At 40.4% G+C, this 23,735-nt stretch overlaps 1 protein-coding gene across 7 annotated transcripts in view; it reads left to right on the top strand.

The window, feature by feature from the left end:
- Positions 1 to 23,735, top strand: part of Mitf (microphthalmia-associated transcription factor) — a 209,263-nt gene that overhangs the window by 166,654 nt on the left and 18,874 nt on the right. For 6 of the 7 annotated variants that reach the window (XM_005383792.1, XM_005383791.1, XM_013513762.1 and 3 more), the window contains exons 3-6: positions 14,056 to 14,283; positions 15,274 to 15,357; positions 17,457 to 17,552; positions 23,052 to 23,169. In XM_005383792.1, the coding sequence (XP_005383849.1) occupies positions 14,056 to 14,283; positions 15,274 to 15,357; positions 17,457 to 17,552; positions 23,052 to 23,169 (526 nt within the window). The remainder of the gene's footprint in view (positions 1 to 14,055; positions 14,284 to 15,273; positions 15,358 to 17,456; positions 17,553 to 23,051; positions 23,170 to 23,735) is intronic. The other variant, XM_013513760.1, reaches the window with a different exon arrangement.

Here is a 23,735-nt window from a genome sequence, read left to right as displayed (position 1 = left end):
ACCTGGTGCAGCTCTGACATCACCCCCAGAGTCCATCCGTGAGAGAGTGAGTTTAAAGAGAAGACTTATTCATAATAAAGTATGAAACAAATACTTAGAATCAATAATAATTGCAAAGCCTTTCTGTACTGTTTCAAAACCAGAACTATTACATTGCAAGTATAAATTCTACAGGTTCAGTTATAACATGGGAGTGTTTGGTAACGCCATTAGGAGTGAGTCTTGTTTTCCCATCCCAGAAGGGTATCATGATGCCCCTTCCTCGCGGAGTTATAGAAGGATTGCATGAACAAACCTGTTGAAAATTTTCAAAAAACTACCTGGTGTACGATAAGTGCTCAGTAATTGCCTCATTTTCACTTTTTCATTCTGTGTCCTAAATATGAAGGTTCCTGATATATTCTCATTTTCCTACCATTTTTCAAAATTCCCTGTGTTCTCAAATGAAGTATAGTTTTTTCTTTGTACCCTTTATTCATCATTTTTATCACACAAAAAATCCAAATGAGGAATCCCTGCCATGTATGTTGGTTGTTTATAGCTGTGTCTTACCTTTATTGAATTTTATAGGTTTGTGATCAATTTTAGCCTTTCTGATAATTTGCTTTGCAGAGGGTGAGAGATCATGGTTTGCAAATGAGTTCCTTTTTTTAATGAAGAAAAATACAAAACGTCCTCTAATTAACTAAACAAGCTTAAATTTCAGTTTATTGTAGTTTTTACATGGCAAAAACGTAGATCGCTGGTCATTTTATTTGAAAGAGGTATAGCGATATGTTGGCTCACAAATGCCTTTGTTTGCGAATAATTTGGTTCACAAACAGAAGTGTTGGGCAAAATTTAGATTTTATTTGCAAATTCCACATTGGCTTATGAACACAACTGGGCCCTCTTTCCCAGCTGAGCACAAAGGTAACCTTTTTTCCAGAGTCATGGAACAAATTCAGGTCTGGACCAAGGTACCACTGTAGTCTTGATTTTGACAGGTCAGTACGAATTCAGTTGTGTCCTCTCTGCATATGCTTTAATAATATTTCTTTTGTGGCTAGGACACACAGAAAGAGCGTTAGGGAGGCCATGGCTATAAGCGAATCCATCTCACTTTGCCTGTTAGCAAGATGTCTCTCTGAGATGTACCTTGACTGACAGCATCACAGATGAACCACGGGGATCATACTGAATGCCCTAATCTGTTTGACAAATAAGAAATCAAGTCCTTTAGTTATAGGCTAAGATCTAAAGTGGCAAGCTTGTGTAGTTATTTTGTGCTTGTGATCAGTTGAGATTGACTGTGTTGCCATATACATATGCTGCCGTGAGACTTTACCTTTATGGAAAAAGATGAAAAATAAATCAAAAGAAGGGATGACACATGAACACATCTGCTCCATGTGAATGGGTACAGTTGTCTCAGACGTGACACAGAGTTGATGACGGGATGAATGCCCTTTGTACTCATCACCTGGTTTCGTTAGTTGATAATTCATGGCTTGTGTTTCGTGTATACTCTCTTAGGACGGGCAAGCCCTACACATGGTTTGCTCTTTAAATGTTTTGTAAGTGAGGCCTCTCCTGAGAAAAAATGCAGTCAAAAGTTTGCATACACTTTTCAGGAGATTACAGTTTCTCTGAAGCCGAAATCAAGAGCTGGTGCCCAAGCTGGCTTCCTGGAAATTGAGAGAGATTGGAGGAATACCATCTGTGTGGTATTCCTGCCTGCAACTGTCCCATGTGCTAAGATTCTTGTTTCTTCTCTTTTGCTTTCACTTTTTTTAACCTATCTGATATTAGAGTTCACCAAAGGAAAAGAGACGCTGCATGTGGTTCTACCCTCTTTCTCCTTTGCTTCAAAATAGAGATTTTTTTTTAGACAGATAAGTAATATGAACTGACCTACTAGGAGCCAAACTTCCAAGACTAACAAAACAGAGAATATTGTTTTCTTGCTGAGCATTTACTATATGCCAAGTATTTTTTTAATGCATTTTATCTCTTAAATTTGCCACTGCAGCAACTGTTAAGAAGGTAATATCCATCTTCCCGTTTTAGGAATGGATATCTGGGATCCAGATCACTGAAATAACTTGCCAAAGATTTGAGCTCAGAAGGACTTTAAATTCCAACCAGATGTTTAACAGTTCTAACCTGCCCTTCTCTGTCTGTCTTTCAGGGGGCTGAATTCTTAGCTTGTGTGTCCAAGCTGGTAAATACTAGGTTTTGTAATACGTCTTGGTGATAAGGCATTTGAAAGCATATTTGAAAGCATTTTATAAGAAAGGCTTTTACTGTACATGCCGTGTTACAGTTCGGTTTGATGCAAGCCAAGAAGACAGAGGTGATCTGTTGGCAGCGTGTATTTCATTTCTAAACCGTGTCCCAGTACTTCCGTGTTCTCTCTCATGTCTGGCTGCAGAACCCTCGAAGGTCTGCGCTTACTTCCCATCCACATCGGTCCCTAACAGATGTTTTGAAAATGTCCATCAAATGATGTTATTTCTCTGTTAAATAACTTCCAAAGATTCCTTCTAAGTAGCGAAGAACAAAGCACAGATTCCTTTCAGGGGCCTGCGAAACTCCACACCCCCAGCCCTGTCTGCCTCTCTCAGGACGCTCATGGATGTGGTCCCTGCAGCGGCCATGCCAACTTGGCTGTTGATCTGGATCTTTCTCCTCCAGTGTGCCATGCTGCTCCCGCCTCAGACTGCAATTGTTTCTTCTGGCTTCCACCAGAGCCGGCGTGTTGTCATGATTCAGGCTAGGGTTAGGGTTTGTCAGAGGCTTCGTGTTCTTCACTGCATTGCCCTTGCATATGGGAGTCTTAATTCTTTTTGATTTCATTGCTTCATGCTTGTCTCTCCTTCTTCAGCTAAAGTGTGATTTTTACGGGTGCAGGGGCTTTGCTTTAGTTACTGCTCATGCATTGCTAAGCGAGTCTAGAAAAGTGCTCAACTAATACTGATCGAGTGGATAAACGATGCTTGGAATAGTTGCAGCCTGCCTGCACCTACACTCTCAGAACAGTGCCTGGCCCAGGCAGCCAGCCCCGAGCTGCCACTGCTGTGGGCAGGGTTAATTCCAGCCTGGAATTTCATCCTCACATAATCTATAAAACATGTCTTAGGAATTGCCCCCGAAAATGCAATTTCTCAGAAACCAAGTAGGACCGTTCGGTCTCATGATACAGGCTCTGAAGTCTGTGCTGTTGTGAGGCCGCTGCTTTTTGCCAGTTTGCAGCTCGTGTGGACTTGACCTTCAAACCAGCAGCATTCAGTGCTTGTCTCAACTGGGGGCTCGCCCGCTGACCTTTTGCTTAGGCCCAAGGCAATGTTTTCATCTCTGACAAACTCCAGCACTGCCCGTTTCTTGAGTGTCAGTCCTTATGAAAAGGAGCTGTGCTCTCAGCCTGTAATCATCACTAATACCCGATCAACTGTGAACAATGGGTGCATTTGAGGGGGAATACTAAGACAAAAAGACCTCTGCGATTCCGAGGCAGCACTAAACTGGGGCACATGAAAAAGTTCTAGCACGTGGGATGCTGCCCTTGCAGCTCCCATGGGGGGGCGGGGGCACAGCCGGTCCTTACAATGGTCTATTATAAGGGCACCACTGAACCACGTAATCGCAGCCCTTTACAAAACCGTGAAAATGTGTCAGATATTATACAAACGTTAACTGGGCTCGAACGTTAGACTAGAGATTTTATAAACAGCAGGGTCCTCTTAATCTGATCAAATATTTCATGAAAAATCATGAAACAAGGCAAATTTTATTATTTTGTATCAACCTCCTGGTTGTTTACAAAACTTTCAGCGGAGGAATTCTACCTGAATATGTTTTTATTTATCCAGAACTATAAGGTTTTTGTGTGGAATTTAGATTTTTTTATTAAAAAATAGTTAGTTGCATGTTATAGTAAATGTTGAAAAGAATAAATAAGGTATTAGTTGCCTATAGTGTCATCCTCCAGGGAGTGTCGTTGTTAAGGTTTTGTTGAATGATTTGTTGTTAGTTTTGTTCTTTGTATGTGTATAAATAACATGTTAAAATTGATTTAGGAAAGCAAGATGTACAATGTTTTCAACCTGCTCTTTGCTCCTACTTAGGTTAAACTTTTCTTGTCCTTAAATATTTTATAAAATGTGGATTTTAATGACTGCATAATATCTACCTGTATGCAATAGATGCAGCAACTCTCAGCTGGAGGTGTATTTACTCCCCAGGAGGCATATGGCAAGGACTGGAAGCATTTGTGGTCATCTCCAAGGGGTTGCTGGGCTACTAGCAGCTAAACGGTGCACATATATCAGTCTTTACCACAAAGAATTGCCTAGCTCCAATGTAGTACTCAGGTTAATTAAGCCTAAACTACGGCTACCTCCCAGTTAATTTAATCCATTGCCTGTTCCGTATTTATTTCCAATTTTTTTGTTAATGGACCAGGTATGGTGGCACACATGTATGATCCCAGCATTCTGGAAGGCTGAGGTAGGGAATCACAGGTTCAGGCCCACCCTGAGCAACTTAATGACTTAGTGAGAGTCTGTCTCAAAATAACAAAAGAGCTGGGACTGTAGCTCAAAGATGAAGCCCTGAATTCAATCTCCAGTATAGAAAGAGAAAAGAAAAACAAAGAAATGACAGAGAAAAGTTGATGGATTTTAGTGTTTTGAGGTCATAAGTTGTATTACTTACTTCTGCTCTTAACTGTTATAACTTGAAATTAGAATGGGAATGGCTGTGTTCCAGTAAATTTTATTGAAGAAGTAGGCGGCATGCCCTAGAATGGGAGTATACCCGCCTCTCTTCTGGCTGATGCTCTGGTGGACATCCTTGTCCCTCAATCTTGGCTCCCATATCTGATGATCTCCTTAGGAAACCTTCTTGAAAAAGGCGGTAGCTATTGACTGTGTATGTGTGTTTTAAAAGTTTACATCAACTTGTTTTATATGTTAAAGTTCTACAGTTGATTTGCTCAGATGAGATTGTTCGTTTCATGTGGATTTCTAAACATGCTTATGCCTTTTCTATTCCCGTCAGATTTGGAATTGCTATACTTCCAGGAAAGTGTCCTATGAAGGGGTGGAGGCATTTAAAAATTTAAATGCCCCCAGGAATCAGGCAGAGTACTGAGTGAGGCAGGGCAGTTGTCACTCTATAAATAGAGTGGTGAGAAGGTGACAGGATAAAAAGTAAGCACCTCATCACACACGGAAGCTGCTTCTCAACTCTGCCCAGTTGCTGGCCTGCTGGGGTATAGTTCAGTATTGCTAGATCTTATGCCTTATGCAGAAAAACCAGAAATCCAAATGTACCTGTGAAGTCTTCCAGGTTTTTGATAATTTTTTTATTAGTACACATCAGTGGTACATGATGGTTACATTCCTCATGGGGAGTTGGTACAGGTACATAGCATACCTTAATTGGCTGTAAGGGGACAAACACAGAAGCAGATAGAAGAGCCAGGTAATTTTCAGTCATTTGAAAAAAAAATTATGACAGTTCGGATGAAGTGTAACAGTAGAGGTGAACATTAGTCAAAATCTGTACATACTTCTGAGAATGGAGCCGGTCCTTCCCGATTGGATTTAGGGCATGAGGGAGGTAAGAAGTCAGATATGATGAAGAGTTCTGAACTGAGCAGGTAGATTAAACCATGCAGGGGCTGTTTTTAACCTACAAATGAATCCAAACAATTTCATGTTTTAACCTCAGAAAAAATGGAGTTTTCCACGGTTGAGACGGAAAAGGCTGTGCGAGGAGCTGATTGGGAGAGGATGATGAGCATTGTAAGTGTGAAATGTTCACGTCCTCCTGATAGTACTGTTGAGTAGACAGGCGGAAGTGAGTCTAGCCTGGGAATTTTACATCCGCTGGCTTAGATCAAAGAATTGCCTGGCTCCAGTGTAGGGCTCAGGTTAATTAAGCCTAAACTATGGCTACCTCCCAGTTCATTTAACCCATTGCCTGTTACATATTTATTTCCAGTTCTTTTTTGCTATTAGACACTAATGGCCAGGTGTGGTGGCACACAGCTGTGATCCTGGCATTCTGGAAGGCTGAGGCAGGGATCAAGGCTTCAGGCCTAGCCTGAGCAACTTAATGACTTAGTGAGAGTCTGTCTCAAAATAAAACAAGAGCTGGGACTATAGCTGAAAGATAAGGCCCTGGGTTCAATCCCCAGTACAGAAAGAAAAAATAAAAAGAAAGAAATGACAGAAAAAAGTCAATGGATTTTATGTTTTGAGGTCATAAGTCATATTACTTTTGCTCTTAACTGTTATAACTTGAAATTAGAATGGGCTGTGAGTATAGATTGAATCAAACTCTGAGCTTTAGATTGCCATTGCTGTAAGTATAGATTAATTGAAGCAAGCTGTGAGCTTCAGTATGTCCTGGCGTACAAGGACAGAACAGGGGGAAAGTAGCAAAGGACATGATGGAGGAGGTAAGAGCAAGACCTAGTGAGTGCAGTGCGAACTGGATCCCAAGTAGAGAACACAGATTAAGAGCGTCTTTGGTGTTCCTGCAACCTGTGAAGCTCATTCCCACTGTAGCGCTTTGGCACTTAGCCAGAATGCGCTTCTTCCCAATCAGCTTGGCTCTTCTCACCAACTTCAGATCTGTGCTTGAAGGTCGCATTCACTGCAAGGCCCTTCCCTGCACCTGCGAAGATTCACTCAGTGGCTGGGCATCTAGCTGGTGCGTAGGCGGTGTATAGCAGTGTTTCCTAAATGAGTGGTGACTCTTGGGATGGGAGTTGAAGTCCATATGACATCATATTAAAGCCTTGCTACTTAGCGGGTAGTGCATTCCCTAGGCCAACTGGATTGATATCTCCTAAAATTTTGTTTGAAATGCAGGGTCCCGGGCTCCATCTTGACCTGTGAAGCCACACTCCCATTTAACAGGGTCCCCAGGTGATTTACACACAAACCTGTATATTTATTTCTCTGTGTATACCAAGAGGACAGTTGGGTGTATTTCTCTGTAACAACCACTCACAATAAAAAATTAAAATTGTCAAAATCAGTTCTCTTCAAGAATTGTTTCAGTGTTCAATCAGAAGTTGACATCATGTATTTAAAAAACAAAACTGTGTGTAGAGATTTGCAAGAATATTTTATATGGTTATTTAAATGATGTCATTCTTAGTTGTATTTTGAACTGACCTAAGTTAGGGAAGAATATGAAATGCATAGTGTCAGAAGTGAGTGTACTTCCTGAGTGCAGAACCTCTGAATGCATGTTTTCTGTTAGAGCACATTATGTGTTAAGTCCTTTGGGTCTTGTTGCTTCTTTTCCCATAGGAAGTTGCTTCTGAAAGTGGTGTTTTTTTCAAGGATTATAAATACCGTGCAGGCAGGCAGGCAGCTATCGTCTACTTCTGTTTGGCTGAGGTGAAACATGGTATTCTTTTTATTCTCATGAGCTTTGGTTTAGTCTGAGACAGAAGAAATAATGTGTGTATTAGGAGTGTTTATGATAATCTTTTTTTTCTAGGACCACTAAATACTATTTGTCCTGAAACCAAAGCGTGCTTGTCTGAGAGTTTATAATAAGCACACCAGTTCATAAGTCAGTAGCTAAAGATAAGAGACTTGCTAGGAATTTCTGGTAGGGCTGATCTAGTTTATTCTATTTCTGTGTCAGAATTTTATTTTATTTTTTATTTTTTGTTTTTTTTCCAGTACCAGGAATCAAACTCATGACCTTGCGCCTGCCAGGAAGGCGCTGTGCCTCTGAGCTAAATCCCCAGCCCCTATGTCAGAATTTTAGAAAAGACTTTCTCTCATTTCATCTTCTATACATTTACCGCTCATTTGTCTCATTTCAGAAGCCTACAAGTAAGACAGGAAATGGTATGAAAGTATGCAGACTCACAGTTATGGGTGCAAATTCATACATTTTGTGTGCACACACACCGGGTTTGTAAGCACACCTCTGATGCACACAGGTTCGTCTTTCTCCCTTTTCTCACTTACAGCCCCAGCTCAGAACTAATCACCAGTGAAGTTGTCTCTGTAGTTGACCACTATGGCCAGAATACCGAGACCTGGCTCTAGTTCATAGCACGGGAAGTCTTTTAACTTTCTTCCCAGAGTTTCTGGTTTTTTTTAATCTTAAAAATAAGATTAATTAAGTGCATCATGTGTGGATGCTTATCCAGTTATGACATTGTTTACAAAAACAGACCTTCAAGATTATTTATACATATTCTATTTATTTTATAAAAATCATCCCATTTCTTCCTTCAAGCTTTACTGAAACTTCTTTTTAATAGGAAAGCTCAATTTTAGTTTGGTAGAATTTTCTTTGATAGTAGAGGGTCAGCATTTTCTATAAAAAGCCAGAGAGTAAGATATTTTAGGCTTTGGGGATCATGTGAGCTCTCAAGATTCATGCCCTTATTGTCCTTGTTTTTGGTTATTCATGCCTCCAGAGGTTACAGACCATATGTAAATGAGTGTGCATGGTTGTGTTCCAATAAAACTTTATCAGCATTGAAATTTAAATGCCACATACTTTTCGTGTGTTATGAAATGCCATTCTTTTATGTTTTCCAACTACTTGTAAATTTAAAGTTCATCCTTCATGGGCCATACAAAAACACATTGGGCTGGGCTGGGATGCAAAGGAACCCTGTTACACAGAAAGGGCCTTGGGATTAGCAACCTTAGCTATTTATAATCTTTATTTAAGCAGTATTTATTTCTGTTGTTTGTATCTGATTTTGACTCATCTTTCCAAGGTCAGGATTCAAATCTTTGTCATCTGTATCAGCAGTGCTAATATCTTTAATGCAAAATACATATACAAATATCTAAGAATTTACAAGCTTGGCTTACAGTGGCCACCCACAGAGTCACATGTGAAGGAGGGCAGGGGGTCTGTCTGTCTGCTGGAGATCCAAAAGATCCAGTAGAAGGCTTTGAGCTCTGTGTAGTTTCTTATTCGCGTCTCTGTCAGGAAGCCAAAAGAGCCACAGTGGAAGGCTCAAGCGTCTGCGCGGGAAGCTGGGAGACGGCATCCAAGTTGCAAGTGAACACCATGATCCTCTGTAGAAACAGAAATGGGTCTTCCTTCCTTGTTTCCCTGTTACCCTGTTCTGTGACAGTCCTCCCGGGGTGGGACTCCACACCCAGAACTAGGCTGAGTCAATTTAGTTGGGCGTTTCTTACTCAAGTTGAAAGAATCAGTTAACTTTCACATCATGCTTATATTTTTAAATCAGTGATTCCTTTGTACAGAGTGTGCAAGAATGTATGTCCTAGAAAATATTTTTATAGTGTTTTCTCTTTTTTTGGTAATATTACATTTGTGAGATGGAAAAAACCTTGGTCTGAATACTTGTAACCCAATACAAAGCTTTGCTCCAAGTCTTTAAGAAAACTAGCCTTCTCTGTTTTATCATTTCTTCAGGGCTTATAATTGCATATTGCCCTTTTTCATAATTGCCTCTTGAAAAACTACCAAAAAATGGTGGTGTGGCGGTGGTAGTGAAAAGCAGTTGATTGAGTGATCGTCTCTTCAATTTTCTCCCCAAACATAAGATAAGAAACCTGAACACTTTGGGTTATTTTTAAAAATCAATTATAAACTGAAAGGATTGTGGAAATCATTCCTCAATTTCATCCAAAGTCTGGATAAGAGCTAATAGAAAGAGAAGAACAGGACATTCGGGTGGGCATATTTTTTTCCCTAGTGAATTCTGTTGTCAGCCAAGATGGTGGTATCTGTAGCCATCGTCTCATACTGACAGTGATGTGATACAGGCTCTCATTAGGAGGACACTGATGGAAAATAACCTGTCAGTGTCACCTAGGAAGTACTACATTGCGACAGGCAGGAGGTGATTCCACTCTAATTCAAGTATTGCTATCAATTCAAAATCTGAATGAAGAAAGGAAAGAAGGAAAGAGGTAGGAGCAGTCACAAAAAAGAAAAGATCCAAAGCCTTTGAATTTTTGTACTTCAGCTAAGCTAATATGTCAGTAAACACTCCATTGTGATAAAGTATAAAGTATCCTAGTTTTATTATGTTCAACTTTTGCTCTCTGAATTCTTTAACATGGGTGGTTGATTTAAAGGTTAAAAAAAATATGGGCAGGTTGTGAGGAAATCATCAAGATGTTTCTGTCTTGTTTAATGCTACATATGTTTTCATTTGCATAGTTTACTTGATTATTTCAAAATTAAAATGAAGCCATTAATGAAAAGGCCACAAATATGGATTATTAAACATGTGTTATATTGCTATGGCCTTTAAATTGTAAAAGGGCTGTAGAACCTCATAATGATGCTATGAGGGGCATCATTATGGTGGCAGGTATGGGTCTTTCTTCAGCTTCCGGTTGAGGGCAGCAGGACACACAGAGGTTATGCCACAGACCACGTCTGGGGTACATGACAGGGCCAGGGCAGATGGGGTGCCAGAAGGCTAACCATGTGCTAGATGAGTGTTTCTCTGAGTGTAATCTGATAGCCTGTAGGTCTTCAGGACTCTTGCATGGGTTTTGCCAGATCAACACTGTTTGAAGAATAATACAAAGATGTTTTGCTTTTCACTTTCATCTCACAGGCATATAGCACGGTTTTCCAAAGACTCCATGATACGTTAAAATGTCATCATTCTAACATTTAAGGAGATATATGCTAGCACATGATCAAAAGTTTTCAGTTTTAACCTTAGTAAGGTAAATACTGAGGCATAAAATCTGCATAAATAGAATAAATTTGAAAACTTTAAAAAAGAGCCTAAGACAAAATTTTTGAGGAATACTGATGTAGATATCTTATGCCCTCATTTAATGCAGAAAATGTACCTATGAAGCAATTGTATTAATTCCAGTGAGCCCAGGAAAACAAAGGTATAGGGAAGCTTGTGACTTGCATAAAGTCACAGGAGTAGTCATTGCAAAGCCAAAACCGGCACGCAGGTTTTGAGTCCTTAACTCCTATGTTGTCAGGCACATGGTCTCTTAGAGAAGCCTCAAGACCTGCCTGGGTTTGGACCCTAACTTCTCAGAAGGGGAAGTTCTCCTCATCACCCAGGGAATATCAATGCTAAGATTGTCCTCATGGACAATATAAAACAGAGACTGCACGCTTTTGACCCGTAAGCTGATTCCAGCCCCAGATATGTTTGATGGATGTTACACTATGTAGACAATAACACAATTGGGTATTTTTTTTTTTAATTTAAAGGACCTTACTTTTTTAAAAAAGTTCATTTTGCCAGATACTCTTAAAAACTTGGGAGATGTAGCTGGACTGGACTGGAATACCCACACAGCCAAAGTGGGAGCTTCAGTTTATGTCTGCCGCTCCTTTCAGATGAGGTGTGTGCCTTCTACTTTCCCACAGGTCTGCACCCTGGTACCTTACCCTGCAGGTCAGGTCCCTCTTTGTGTTAGCTGCTTGGGTGGGAAACATCGGGAGATGCTCTGCCTACTGCACAGTGTGTATAAACGATCTGCCCTGAACTCATTCGAAAATTGAAAAGCCACTGACAGCAAAAGAGCAAAAGGCCCTCTACTTGGCTCACTCAAACCCAGATGTAGGAAAGGCCTCAGTGACAGTGCCAGGTAAAAGCAAGTCGCTTCTCTGCTTACAAAAGCATAGCATTCTGATTCATTAAAAAAGAAGAATCTGACAGTGAATTAACGTTTATTTTTAAATGTGTAGCCCTTTCCTTTTTAAGTGTAATAGTGAAATAAGCACATTACGCTGCTTGCCCTCCTTTTATGTCTATTTTAGTAATGTCTGTTGTCCTCATCGTTATCATGTCTGGACCCTTGAGAAAGCTTAGAATGTCTCTGCGAACCTCTCGCGTGTTAGATCAGTCATTTGAAGCAATGTGAGGTGGTCCTCCTGAATGGCTTTATTAGCATTTAGACAAAATAATGAATTTCAATTTTTCATTCTTAAAACACTGTCCCATTTCAATAGTGACTGTTAAGCCTTTATCATAATTTTAAAATATATTTATTTGTTTGCCTGTTTTCTTCTTTTGACTTTAGAAAGGTGGAAGTTATCTCTGTTTTTCATTTATTCACAACTTACAGCCTATGACTTACAGTGCTCAGTACATAGTAGTAAATAATGGAATGAATAAATAATTAAATAGATTTGTATCACTTGTGTGTAATATTCTTTTCTCCAACCTCAAGAATTATATTTAAATTTTTCCATTCTTCCTAATTTGAGAGTTAATTGCAAAGACATTTCCTGTTTTCTATGCTGCATTCATAGCCTATCCTCTCTCGCTCCCTCCCTCCCTTCCTCCCTCCTTTCCTCATTCTGTGTGTGTGTATGTGTGTGTGTGTGTGTGTGTGTGTGTGTGTGTGTGTGGTGTTTAGTATTCTGTTTAGGGTAGCACTCCCTCTTCCTGATGCAAGGTTGATATCAAATTACATATCCACCTAGCTAAGAGTAAGGTGCACATGGAGAGCAGGTTGCAAGTTGAGGCTGATGAAGTTGAAAGTTCAGCATAGGGCATCTTCCAACTAAAAGATGGTCTTCTTGTAGTCACAGTCGAAAGTGGCAGTTGTTTGTTCGTTAGAAAAGTCTCATGTGTAACAGTAGCTTTCAGGGAATGTTTCCTCCAAAGGGGGCATCCAGCTCTTAACCTATTGCTGAAAGAGAAATACCATTGTCTATTAATACTGCTGGAACTAAAGATGAATAGTGAATTGGCCTTGATCTGACAGTGAGTTTGACTGTGATAGCTCATCCCTTAAAAAGGTTCTTTTATATTTATGAAAAAAAGCATGACGTCAAGCCAGGGGGAAAAATTGATACCAATATTTAAGACCAAAGTCGCAGGGCTTCCACAAAAAAAGCCCCTTGTGAGAATGAGATTTTTACATGCATAACTAATTAGCTTAGGTTATTATAAGCAGGGCTGCTGTGATAAAGTTTCCGGTGGTGTCTCGGGATACCTTGTTCATAGTGCCTTCTCTATGCCAGCCAGTCTGCGAACTGGAAGTACAGAAAGTAGAGGGAGGAATAGTCTACAGTTTCTTGTTGCATTGGGGCTCCCTTACGCGCTGTTATGCTGGAAATGCTAGAATATAATCACTATCAGGTGAGCTTTATTCTTACTCATATTTGGTTCCTGAAATCTAATGCAATAAATTGTTGTTTTCACCTTTTTATGTTATTGTAATTAGCACATTATTTTCTGTAAGTTCAAATCTCCTCATTTAATGCTTATTGTTGTCTAGCACCATAAGAAGTAATTCGGTATAATTCTGAATAAAGAAAATATTAGCATTTATTTCCCAATCGTGAGTCTGTGCTCTTAAGATTAAAGTATGTTTAGCAAGGAAAAATGACTTTCAATTGAATATCACTGGTTTTGTAAAAACATTTAATTCTATATTAATGTTTATAGCAGTCTTGTCTTTAAAAACACATACATGTAAGTGTTTTGTGTTTGAAGGAAACGGCTGAATGTGGAGTTGCTTTTTCCGTTGAGTTCTTTAGTAATTAAAACATTAAATAATCATGTTCAAATGGAAGGGGAAGGAATTAATCCACAGCTAGTTGATTTAAACATGGAAATGTTTCTGTTTATTTTCTACAACCGTTTTACAGTTGGTTCATAATGAATTTGTGTGTGTATGTCTCCGTGTGTGCATTTTAACAGAAAACCATTTTGTTTGTGAAGTGAAGTGAGATAAACCGAGTTATGTGTCTTGGAGATTGTTGTTCCTATCTTACTAAGCCCTTTCAGGTGTGTTTGGGATATTTTTGCCCTACAGATCACTGTAAACTTTTAATGATTAGACATGCGAAGAAGATCACAAGGTTTGAAAGAGTTGTCTAGCTAATTGTACAGAAATAAAGTAGGGAAAAGCCTTACCCCAAAAAGTTAGACTTGAAACTTTTTAGTAATACCCAAATCTGTGAGCACCATCCCTGGTCCCTCACAGGGCAGTTTATTCTGCTGGTGGACTAGTCAGTTTCAAATTTTGTACCTGGAGGAAGAGCCATTCATTATGCAGAAATAACGACACTGTCTTCTTTCCCCTCTGTGGCTATGTTCAGGTGCAGACCCACCTTGAAAACCCCACCAAGTACCACATACAGCAAGCCCAAAGGCAGCAGGTAAAGCAGTACCTTTCTACCACTTTAGCAAATAAACATGCCAACCAAGTCCTGAGCTTGCCATGTCCAAACCAGCCTGGCGATCATGTCATGCCACCGGTGCCGGGGAGCAGCGCACCCAACAGCCCCATGGCTATGCTCACACTTAACTCCAACTGTGATAAAGAGGTAATTGACGTCTCCTCTCCTCTCCGTTTCCTTCCACTTAGTAACTGTCTGTTGATATTCTTCCTGCTCTTACCTATGGACTCTAGTTTGTCCTCCTGTCCACAGTCTCCAGCCCGTATTCCCCGTTCGCCAGTGCGGCTGCCGCATCCCAGTCCCATGTCGCTGTCACTGGGTTATTGGGTGTGTTGCCCATGACAGGAGACTGGCCCTGGTCTGAGCAGAAGCTCTCAACTTACTTCTGCTTCATTAGAGCCTTCTCTTCCCTTCCATGCCTTTCAGTTTAGGAAGCAGTGAAAATGCAGAGAGAGAAGGGGAGGTGGAAAAGGAAAAGCAAAAAATAGAAAAGGTGTAGAACAGGCGGTGTAGAAGTTCCGCTTGTTGTGAATCTCATTTTATTTCTCCCTGGATTGAAAAAAAAAAGTACAGATTGCATGTGGACAGATTTGAATAATACAGCACATGAATCTTTCCAGAGAAGCAAAGGTTTAGTTGCCAGATACGTTGTTAATAAAAGTGCTGCTCCCATTAAATCTACTTTAGTAAAGGCTGGATTGGAGACACTCAAATAGACCTTCAGTTGTTACAAAGTCAAACTGTGGAGCATAAAGTGACCTGAGAGGAGAGTTATGATTTAATACTTGTTACTTCCACGTTATGAGTTGATGAGCTTCATTTTAAGAGTTTTACAGAACTCTGAAATGTTTCTGTGCATTCAGAGGTAACTCTTTAAAGTGCCACTGATTTTAATCACTAGGGGAACTAAGTCTTTCCCCTGCGCCCAGACCAGACACTGCTTTCCTCTGTCCATACTTGTCACCTGGCACGATAACTTGACACAGTTCCTTCCTTCATCATTCTGTCTCTTGTGATTGTGCCTCATTTGAAAGCTTGGTTCATCTTGTTGCTATGCCATCAGCTTTGTGTGAATGTGTCACTGAAAAATCATTTGCAAATCCATGCCACGGGCTTTCTTTGCTTATGTTTTCGCAGGGATTTTATAAATTTGAAGAGCAAAACAGGGCGGAGAGCGAGTGCCCAAGTATGAATACCCATTCACGAGCGTCCTGTATGCAGGTACTGAGTGACTCCGCAGCCCAAGGATGTAGCACTTTGTGATGAGAATCTATATTTGTGGCTTATCACGCTTTCCTGATGATTTAGGGGTTTTTTTTCTCCCATTGATTTTTTTAAAGTAGGGAATGCTATGAACAGTGCCATTTTCTTCACAGTAGCTAAGAATGAAATGATTACTAGGGAAATTGTTTTTCATCTAAGTTGTTTTGCGTTATTAAAATGTACTTAAAATATATACATTTTAGTAAAGAAAATATGAAATGCTGTATGTTATTTATATACCATCATGCAGATTTATAGGGTAACAATTTTCATAGGATATTCATAACACCAAGGTGTATCTGGGTGTGAGATCTGTATATTGCTTTATAGATGGAATCTCATGGAACACATATTTGGAAACTGTTAGTTTAATAATCCATAATGGCTGTTTCCCAAATAATTAAAATTTTTTCTTAATAAATAAATTATTCTAATTAATGAATAAATTATGCTACATCTCATAAATACTTACATGGATACAAATATACAAGAGAAAATGAAAGCAATAAAAATTCTCCCTTTTGCTTTTCTATATTTTCTATATTACAGTGTGGAATATTTCCTGTGTTCTATATTTTCTGTATTTCCAGCATTAATTTGCATTCCTTTTATCACATTAAGCCCACTAATTTTATTTTTCTAAAATAAAGTTAAAAATTAATGAAGGTTGTTCATAAACCCTAGGCCTATTTTTCTACTTATTAATTCAATTAAAGATTTTTTATTAAAACAAATAAAAATGGTATACCTACAAACGGACCCAAGAGTGTGCTGGCAGCTAGTCAGAACTGGCTGCCAATTATTTTTCTCAGGATCACTTCATCTACCCTTTACTTTTAGTTTATGGTGATTACTATATTCCTGACTCACTGAGCATATTATATAGTTTATTTGGAAATCTCAGTAATATCCCCTAAGCTAGTAGTGTTGTTTACCCCCATGTTAAAGTTTGACACCCTGAGGTTCTTAACAGAGAGGAGTCTTTGTCCTTCACCTCATTCACTTTCTTCCCTTGGTGGTACTGGGGGTAGGACCCAGGGCCCCATACATGATAGGCAAATGCTCTACTACTGAGCCACATCCCCAAACTTTGCCCTTAACCTAGAAAGTGGGAGAACCAGGACTTTGACCCCAGCCCTGTGAGGTTGGAGCCTGATCTCTTTATGTGAGGGGCAAAGATACAGAGGAGTGTCCCTCTGTGTTCTGAGATTTTGTTATGTACCTGTAAAGCACCCTTTATACCCAAGCACAGACAGCTCGTGTATGTAAAGTGTTTACAAAGAAATGTTTTCACACACTTCTCTTTGTAACTGCTGCAGTGCACATGTAATCACTGTTGTTTATTTATCATAACTAATGTTTTGGTACTTCAGAAATAAAATTGATCTAGTGGAAATGTCAGCTCCAAGACTGTAATGATAATCTCGTCCCGTGTACTCCTTGGGGAGCACCATGCACACTGGCAGCTGTACAAGAAGACACTTACTTTACAAGTCACTGTGAGATCAGTACAGCCAGCCAGTGGCATGGGAGCCACTGTCACATACCCTATTGAACAAAAGAGTTTAATTACCTTCTGTTTTCTTTTTTTGGGAAGGGCATGAGAAAATAAAAGGAAGTAGCTATCATTCAAGATGAAGTTTCCTGCTTCTTTCCTCGTGAGAGGAAGCAGCTCACAGTGGCACTGGAGGGCAGGAGTGAAATTATGGCTCCACCCCCTGCTTCACTGTGTGCTTCTCATTATGCCGCGGGTACACTTTCTATAACAATGGCACCTGCCTTGTTAGGGTTTGTGTCAAGGCAAGTACCTTAGCGCGTGGAAATCCCAAAGTGCAGTACTTGGCACCTAGTAAGCGCTCAGATGCTGGCTGCAAGTATCATTATCATCACCCATTAGTCTTAATGGTCTCCAGTAATATTTTTACTTCAGTGGGAAGAGAATAGTCACTTTTTAGCGTCTAACTGAAGAGTATTATTGCTTTAGGTAAGAGGGAACCAAGGCTGTCTCTTTTAATGTTATTTCACGCTATTCTAGTGTATTTCTGTCTCTCTTCCAGATGGATGATGTAATTGATGACATCATTAGCCTGGAATCAAGCTATAATGAAGAAATCCTGGGCTTGATGGACCCCGCCTTGCAGATGGCAAACACGGTACTGTGTTAATGGCTCTTTTTTTTTTTTTTTTTTTAAAGAAAATCGGGATATTCCAATACTCCTTTGTTCTCAAACTCTTCGTTTTTGCAACTGATTCACTGACGGATTGATTAATAATAGACAATTATCGTAGGTTCACAAATAAGTGAATATGACATTAGAGGTTGAGAATCTTTCACGAGTCTATCGAGGACCCTGTGATAAAGCCCAGTATTCCCCGGAGTCCACGTGTGCTTCCTCTTGGACATCGGACCCTCGATTCTCTCTGACAGCTGATGTCCAACTTAGTACACCTCGGCCCAGGGCGCTTCTGTGGCCCTGCTGTTCACAGGAGTGCTCTGATTGACCCGGGAAGCCTCATGCAGTTTCACAAGGAGGAGGTGACTTTTTCAGCAGCAAGCTTCTTCCACCTCTAGTTGATAAACCAGTGCTCTTAGGAGCTTGGGTGTATCATATGACACTCATTTTTTTCTATTATTGACAGCCTTGCCTGCATTTTTATTTTCCCTTACTCCTTCTATTTGCCTTATATTACACTTTTATCAGACTCTCATTGCAAATCTTACTTACCCTTTGCAGTAACTCTCAGTCAAGCTGGGATGGCATCGCTGCCCTCAGTTTTAGAGGGAACCGGTCAGCCTTACACAAGATGACATAGCCAGGGCGGGGTCTGTTCAGCAGTAGTCCTAGTCCTTTTCAGTTTCATCATAACATGCTGTGAAACTTACCAAATTCTTTAATAACTGGTGTTTAACAGACCAAGGTCTATTGAAGGGAAAGGGGAAAACTGGTATTGTTGTTTTATGGGTACAGTCGTCTTCCCAGTTTGCAAGGTGAAAAATCCCCCAGGTCTGTTTCCCAATAATGTGAATATTTAACACTACTGAGCTATACACTTAAAGTAATTCCATGTTTTTTGTTTTTATCACAGTAAAAGTTTCAGAAAAGTACTAACTTCCAGTAGTGAAGTCCCTCAACCAAGAAATATTGTCGCCCTTACTTATTTACACTAAACTTCTCAGTAAACTGAATTCTGGTAGTTAGCGTTTTCTTTTGCATTGTGGTATAGTTCTTTAAGTTCACTCACTTCACTTAAAAAAAGCTTCTTCTAGCAGATGTAATCTATTTTCTGCCCACTAAGTTCATCTCCTGATTTTGAAAGAACTAAATGATGTGCCTTTCTGGTAAATGTCCCTGTGGCAAACTTTCCCAACCATCCTTGAACCTGTGGTTGGCGTCTGTGGAACCCTTTGCTTCCACCTCGATGATGCATGAGATGCAGACTGTAACCCTAGGATGAACGTGAGCAAAACACCTTGGGAGCATGCACTACAGAGCTTATAAATATACAAAAGGACACAGGTCTGTTTACCCTGCTTTGCTTCCCAGGCAATGTGAATTAGCAGTGGTCCTGTCCCCTCAAAAGAACTTTGATGTGAGAATGGTCTTTTTGTCAGTGGTATCAAATGGGTACCTGGACACACTCAAGAGAATTTTAAAGTTGACATGACTTCATAAAAGCATCCATTTTTATTCATTCATTTTGCAGTGTGAGGACCTTTGGATTCCTCTACTCCAATCCAGTACTAAGTACACTAGTTTCCTCTTTCATAGCCTTCATGTTCCCCACAAAAAATCAGGCACCACACTTTTTAGAAGCTCCCAGTAAGGACTTTCACTGACTCCCTAGGGAAGCAGTAAAACAGCAGTTAGGAGTTAATGAATTGGGACCAGACTTGGTTGAAGTCCAAGGCATGCCATTTCTTCTGTGACCTTGCATGTTACTTAGCTTCTTTAAGTCCCGTGTTTCCTCATCTGGAAAATGCAGTTATTCATGTTGCCTACTGTACATCTTAGCGCATAATACATATGGTAAGGTGTCCCTCACACGGAATGTCTGAATTCTAATATGGGTCTCAGTTTGTCAGATACTTTTCTACATGGCAGCACTTAGGAGGACAGGTATCATGGCCCATGGGCTTCTGTCCTGTAAAAGATACCTGTGTCTTCTAAGTCAGTATGCATGGGCAGTGAGGTGTGGTTCCTTCATCATAGGACTGCTATTGAACTCTTTTTAAGGTGCAGTTAGCATGCATTAAATTCCTGTTGCGTGAGGTGCTGTAGTTGCAAAGATAATCTGTGCTTCCTGTGATTCTGGGGCTCACTGTCTGCAAGAGGGGACCACATAGCCCTTGAGTCAGAAAGGATCAGTGAGGAACAGAGGCTGTCTCTGGAATCCCCAGATAGGAAAGATCCCCTGGGCAGAGTGGAGTTAATTCCCAGACAGCCATCCGCAGAAGTCACTTACTATCCCAGCATCCTTTGTTCTTCTGTATTCCCATGTGGGAAAAAGTTTAATGTTGCTTTATCATAGTTTTGTTAGGATAAAACTTGCATCATTTTTGCTATTAGAGGAAAGCCAGTGTAACAGAGGTAGGGGCAAAGACCCTGAACTGGTGATTTGGAGAATTATTTGACCTCTCTGCCTCAGTTTCCTCATATGTAAAATGGAAATAATGGTCACATCTGCCACAATAGAATTAATGTAAAAGTTACAAGAACTAATCTACAAAAAGCATTTAGAATAGTTCTAGCTATGGTAAGCTCTCACTTCAAATTAGTTTCCAGCTCTTATTCTTGACAAAATGATGTTTTAGTTGTTAAAATTAAATAATCCAGCTATTAAACCTATTCACATTTTAATATTTTCCCACAGTAAAGTTTAAATTGAATGTTCTTCATGGTAGGCATTTCTCCCTTTTACTTGATTCTTTGAAATGCTTTATTTCAAGTTAACTACTTAAAGTAGAAGGAACCCTTAGAGGGGAAACTATCCCAAGGGAATCAAAGTCTAGAAATAACTATTCTGAGAACACAAGAGCCCTCTTGTACCATCACAAACAAAGAATAAAAGTCCCAGTTTACTTGTGTTAACGGCACACAGTTGATATTCAGAGAAGGGGACCATCCAGAGAGGAAAAAATAATAACATTCTACAATTATCATTTACTTGGAAAAATATTCATTTTGGTGGTTCAGAGCATTGAAGAACTCTATTCAGATCACCAACTCAGGCAAAGGCGCGGGCCCGGCTACATTCTGTCCGTCCTGATTCCACTGCGGCTTTCAGCCATCTGCACGGCCGCTGCTGCTCTGGAAGTGAAATCTTGTCCATCAGGTTAGCGTTCTAGATAAAAACCAGAGAAGATGCAGAGCAGTCATTTTTACAGGGGTATCTCTTCCTCTTTTTTTAGTTCCAAAGGTGTTTTTTGATACCACTGAATCTTTTTCCTTTTTGTTTTCTTTTCTTTATGCCAAGACCCCAAATTAAACTCAGAATCCTTTCTTAAATATGCATTCTGAATCTATTAAGTGCATGCATTATATACATATTATTTTTTTTTCTTGCCTTTTAGAGTGTGGTTTGAAAATGGGTTCTCATCCTGGGGAAGTTTGGAATTAGGTATCTGTTCAGAGTATATTCAGTGTTGACTTAGAGCCTTGTTTTTAAAGCTAGCTATCCATATTTCTGGCCTGTTACTTAGCCCCAACAAACCATCAGTTACATAATAATGTAACTGCATGTTTTGTGCCCGATTTACATATTAGACCGTATATGATTTGCATTTCTAGAGCTATGGAAACAGTGTTTTAAACTTACTGCTTTAAATTTTCAAGTTACATTCTTGATTTATTAATACTTACAAGTTTTGCTGAGATCTAGAGCTCCAGAAAGATAGAGGTTAAAGCTTTGGATTTGGGAGACATTACCAGAAGCCATAATCAGAGCAGCTTAAACTTTCTGGGTCTTTCTGGCACTTTACAGTGCTATGTTGAAAGAGGCAGACTCCTTTCACTTTGTGTTAAGTTGGATGCAGAAAACAACTAAACCCACAGAGAACAAGCTGACCTTGAGAAGGTGACCTGTTTAAATGGAACCACTTAATGAAGTGACAGCTAATAATCAAGTCACTTTTAGCCATTCCTTAGCTGGAGGGCCTTGAATGCGGTCCAGGGACGTTTTAAGTTAGTGTGTTGTGTATTTACCGGCCTGCGTGCAGTGCGCTTGCTGCCTTGGGCAAGAAGCAAGAGGGATGTCAGGTCCTGCACATCTGAGCGTCCTTCTTGCCCCTCCGGATCCTGTTAGGGGTGGTGTCACGTTAGCCTTTTGGCAGTATTTTACTTTGTGGACACCGGCCTCCTCCACCTCTTTAGCTGGGAGTATAGTTCAGGGCGTGTTTCTTTAGAAGTGGAGAATTCTACACCTGACCTCATGTCCCGGTCAGAGGCAGGTGCGCTAAAAATAGGTAAAATCGTCTTCCGGCTGTGTGTAGAAGGTGGATGTGAAACAGTGAATTTCATGTTTAGACTTGGATGTTGTTGCCAAGATACCCATTCTGTATATGCAAATGTTCCAAGATGGGAAAAAATGCAAAATCCCAAACATTTCTAGCCGCGCCCCCGTCCGAGCATTTCAGATAAGGGGCATTCATGGGTACTGAGGGCAGTCTTCCTTAGGCCTCTAAGTGTTTTAATCACATTGCAATGCTTTCTGAAGTTACTGTTCTCACATGTAGAGTGAAATGTGGAGTGTGCAATCAAGTGGGGGAAGGGGAGATGACATGAAGTCTTATCTAGGTACTGTAGTCGCAGGGGTTGTTTGAGTTAACCTGGAAACGCTGTCTGCCAGTGGAAGGAGCAAGTTTGCTCCATGTTTGCTTCAGCGTTAATATTTAGAGCTTTATTTCAGAACCTGAGAAGAAGAGAAATTGGATGTCTCCTCATAAAAATAAGCATCAAGTAGAGGAAGTCAGTGTCAGGAAGAAATGAATTCATGGCTTTGAAACAGTCAGTTCAGAACCACAGGGAGGAGACCCTCTTAAACTAGATAGGAGGGCTAAATGGTTCTTTCATTCATGTATTTCAGGCTGCACGTCTTTCGTTTTTTATTAAAGTCTGTGGCTCCCTCTTGTGGTTTTGTGAAAAATTTCAATTCGACAGAAAGGAACCTTTTCTTCAGCAATAAGGAAATCCTTTCTTTTCCAAAAAGAAAACATTTCTCATTGTTTTTCCTTATAAAAGAGAGAGAAGAAGGGAGAAGGAAATATAAAGAAGGAATAAAAGTGATGAGCCATTCAGATGGAAAGGGTTTCCCACATAGAATGGTGTTTTACAATAAGAGCCAGTATTCACTGAACATTTACCGTCTGCTACTCCTTGTGTTAGGTAAGGCATTTGCCCCACTCTCCACTGCCTCCGTGTTCAGGTTAAACCCAGAAGCTGGGTAATAGATGTTATGGGTGTGACACTGTCCTTTGCTAAGAAGGCCATGTAACGCTCACAGCAAGTATTTCTCATATTTTCCCATTTAAAAAAAAAACTCTTCATAGAACTTATTTTCCTTATATAAAACATAGAATAGGATGTGGATTTTATCCAGAGAACTTGGGAAGTTTCCAACAGTTCATTTCTGCTCTTGTTCCTCCCTCTCTGCAGTTACCCGTCTCTGGAAACTTGATTGACCTTTACAGCAACCAAGGCCTGCCGCCCCCAGGCCTCACCATCAGCAACTCGTGCCCCGCCAACCTGCCCAACATAAAAAGGGAGCTCACAGGTAAGTCCCTCGCAGACATGCCCTGCCCCGTTTCCTATTCCCTTCCCCATTAGGCAAAGCCGTGCATACAGCAACAGCTCCTAGATCCGACTCGTGGACGTACTCCCTTAGGTATCTGCAGACACTAAAACATGGTGTGGTATTTTGAGATAGAAGATTTGTGCTTGAAAACCCTGGTTTCCTCAGATGCTGGGAATCAGGGCGACCGTTACCACATACATGGCCCTAGTCACTGTGTCCGTGACTGCTCTCCCATGAGTTGGGGGTGGCAGGTGACACTCACCTGCAAATGTCTTCGCCAGCCTGATGTTTACATGACTTGCCAAGCCAGAGACTGAGTATTTAAGAACACTGGGTTGAATTTTCCTGTGACCCACACGTAAGCCTACAATAAAAATACAATAAAAAAGTTAGAATAGTTCGGGGCCCACAGTACTAGGCATTGAACCCAGGACCTTTGCACTGAGCTGTACCCCCAGCCCACTTTTTATTTTGAGACGGAGTCTCTAAGTTGTTAGTTGCCGGGCTGGGCTTGAGTTTGCACTCGCCTTGCCTCAGTCTCCCAG

Source organism: Chinchilla lanigera, unplaced genomic scaffold (assembly GCF_000276665.1).
Source record: "Chinchilla lanigera isolate Chin_1 unplaced genomic scaffold, ChiLan1.0 scaffold00020, whole genome shotgun sequence".
In the NCBI taxonomy this organism is placed as follows: Eukaryota; Metazoa; Chordata; class Mammalia; order Rodentia; family Chinchillidae; genus Chinchilla; species Chinchilla lanigera.
The sequence above is the reverse complement of the archived record's forward strand: the minus strand, read 5'-3'. Positions and strand labels throughout refer to the sequence as shown.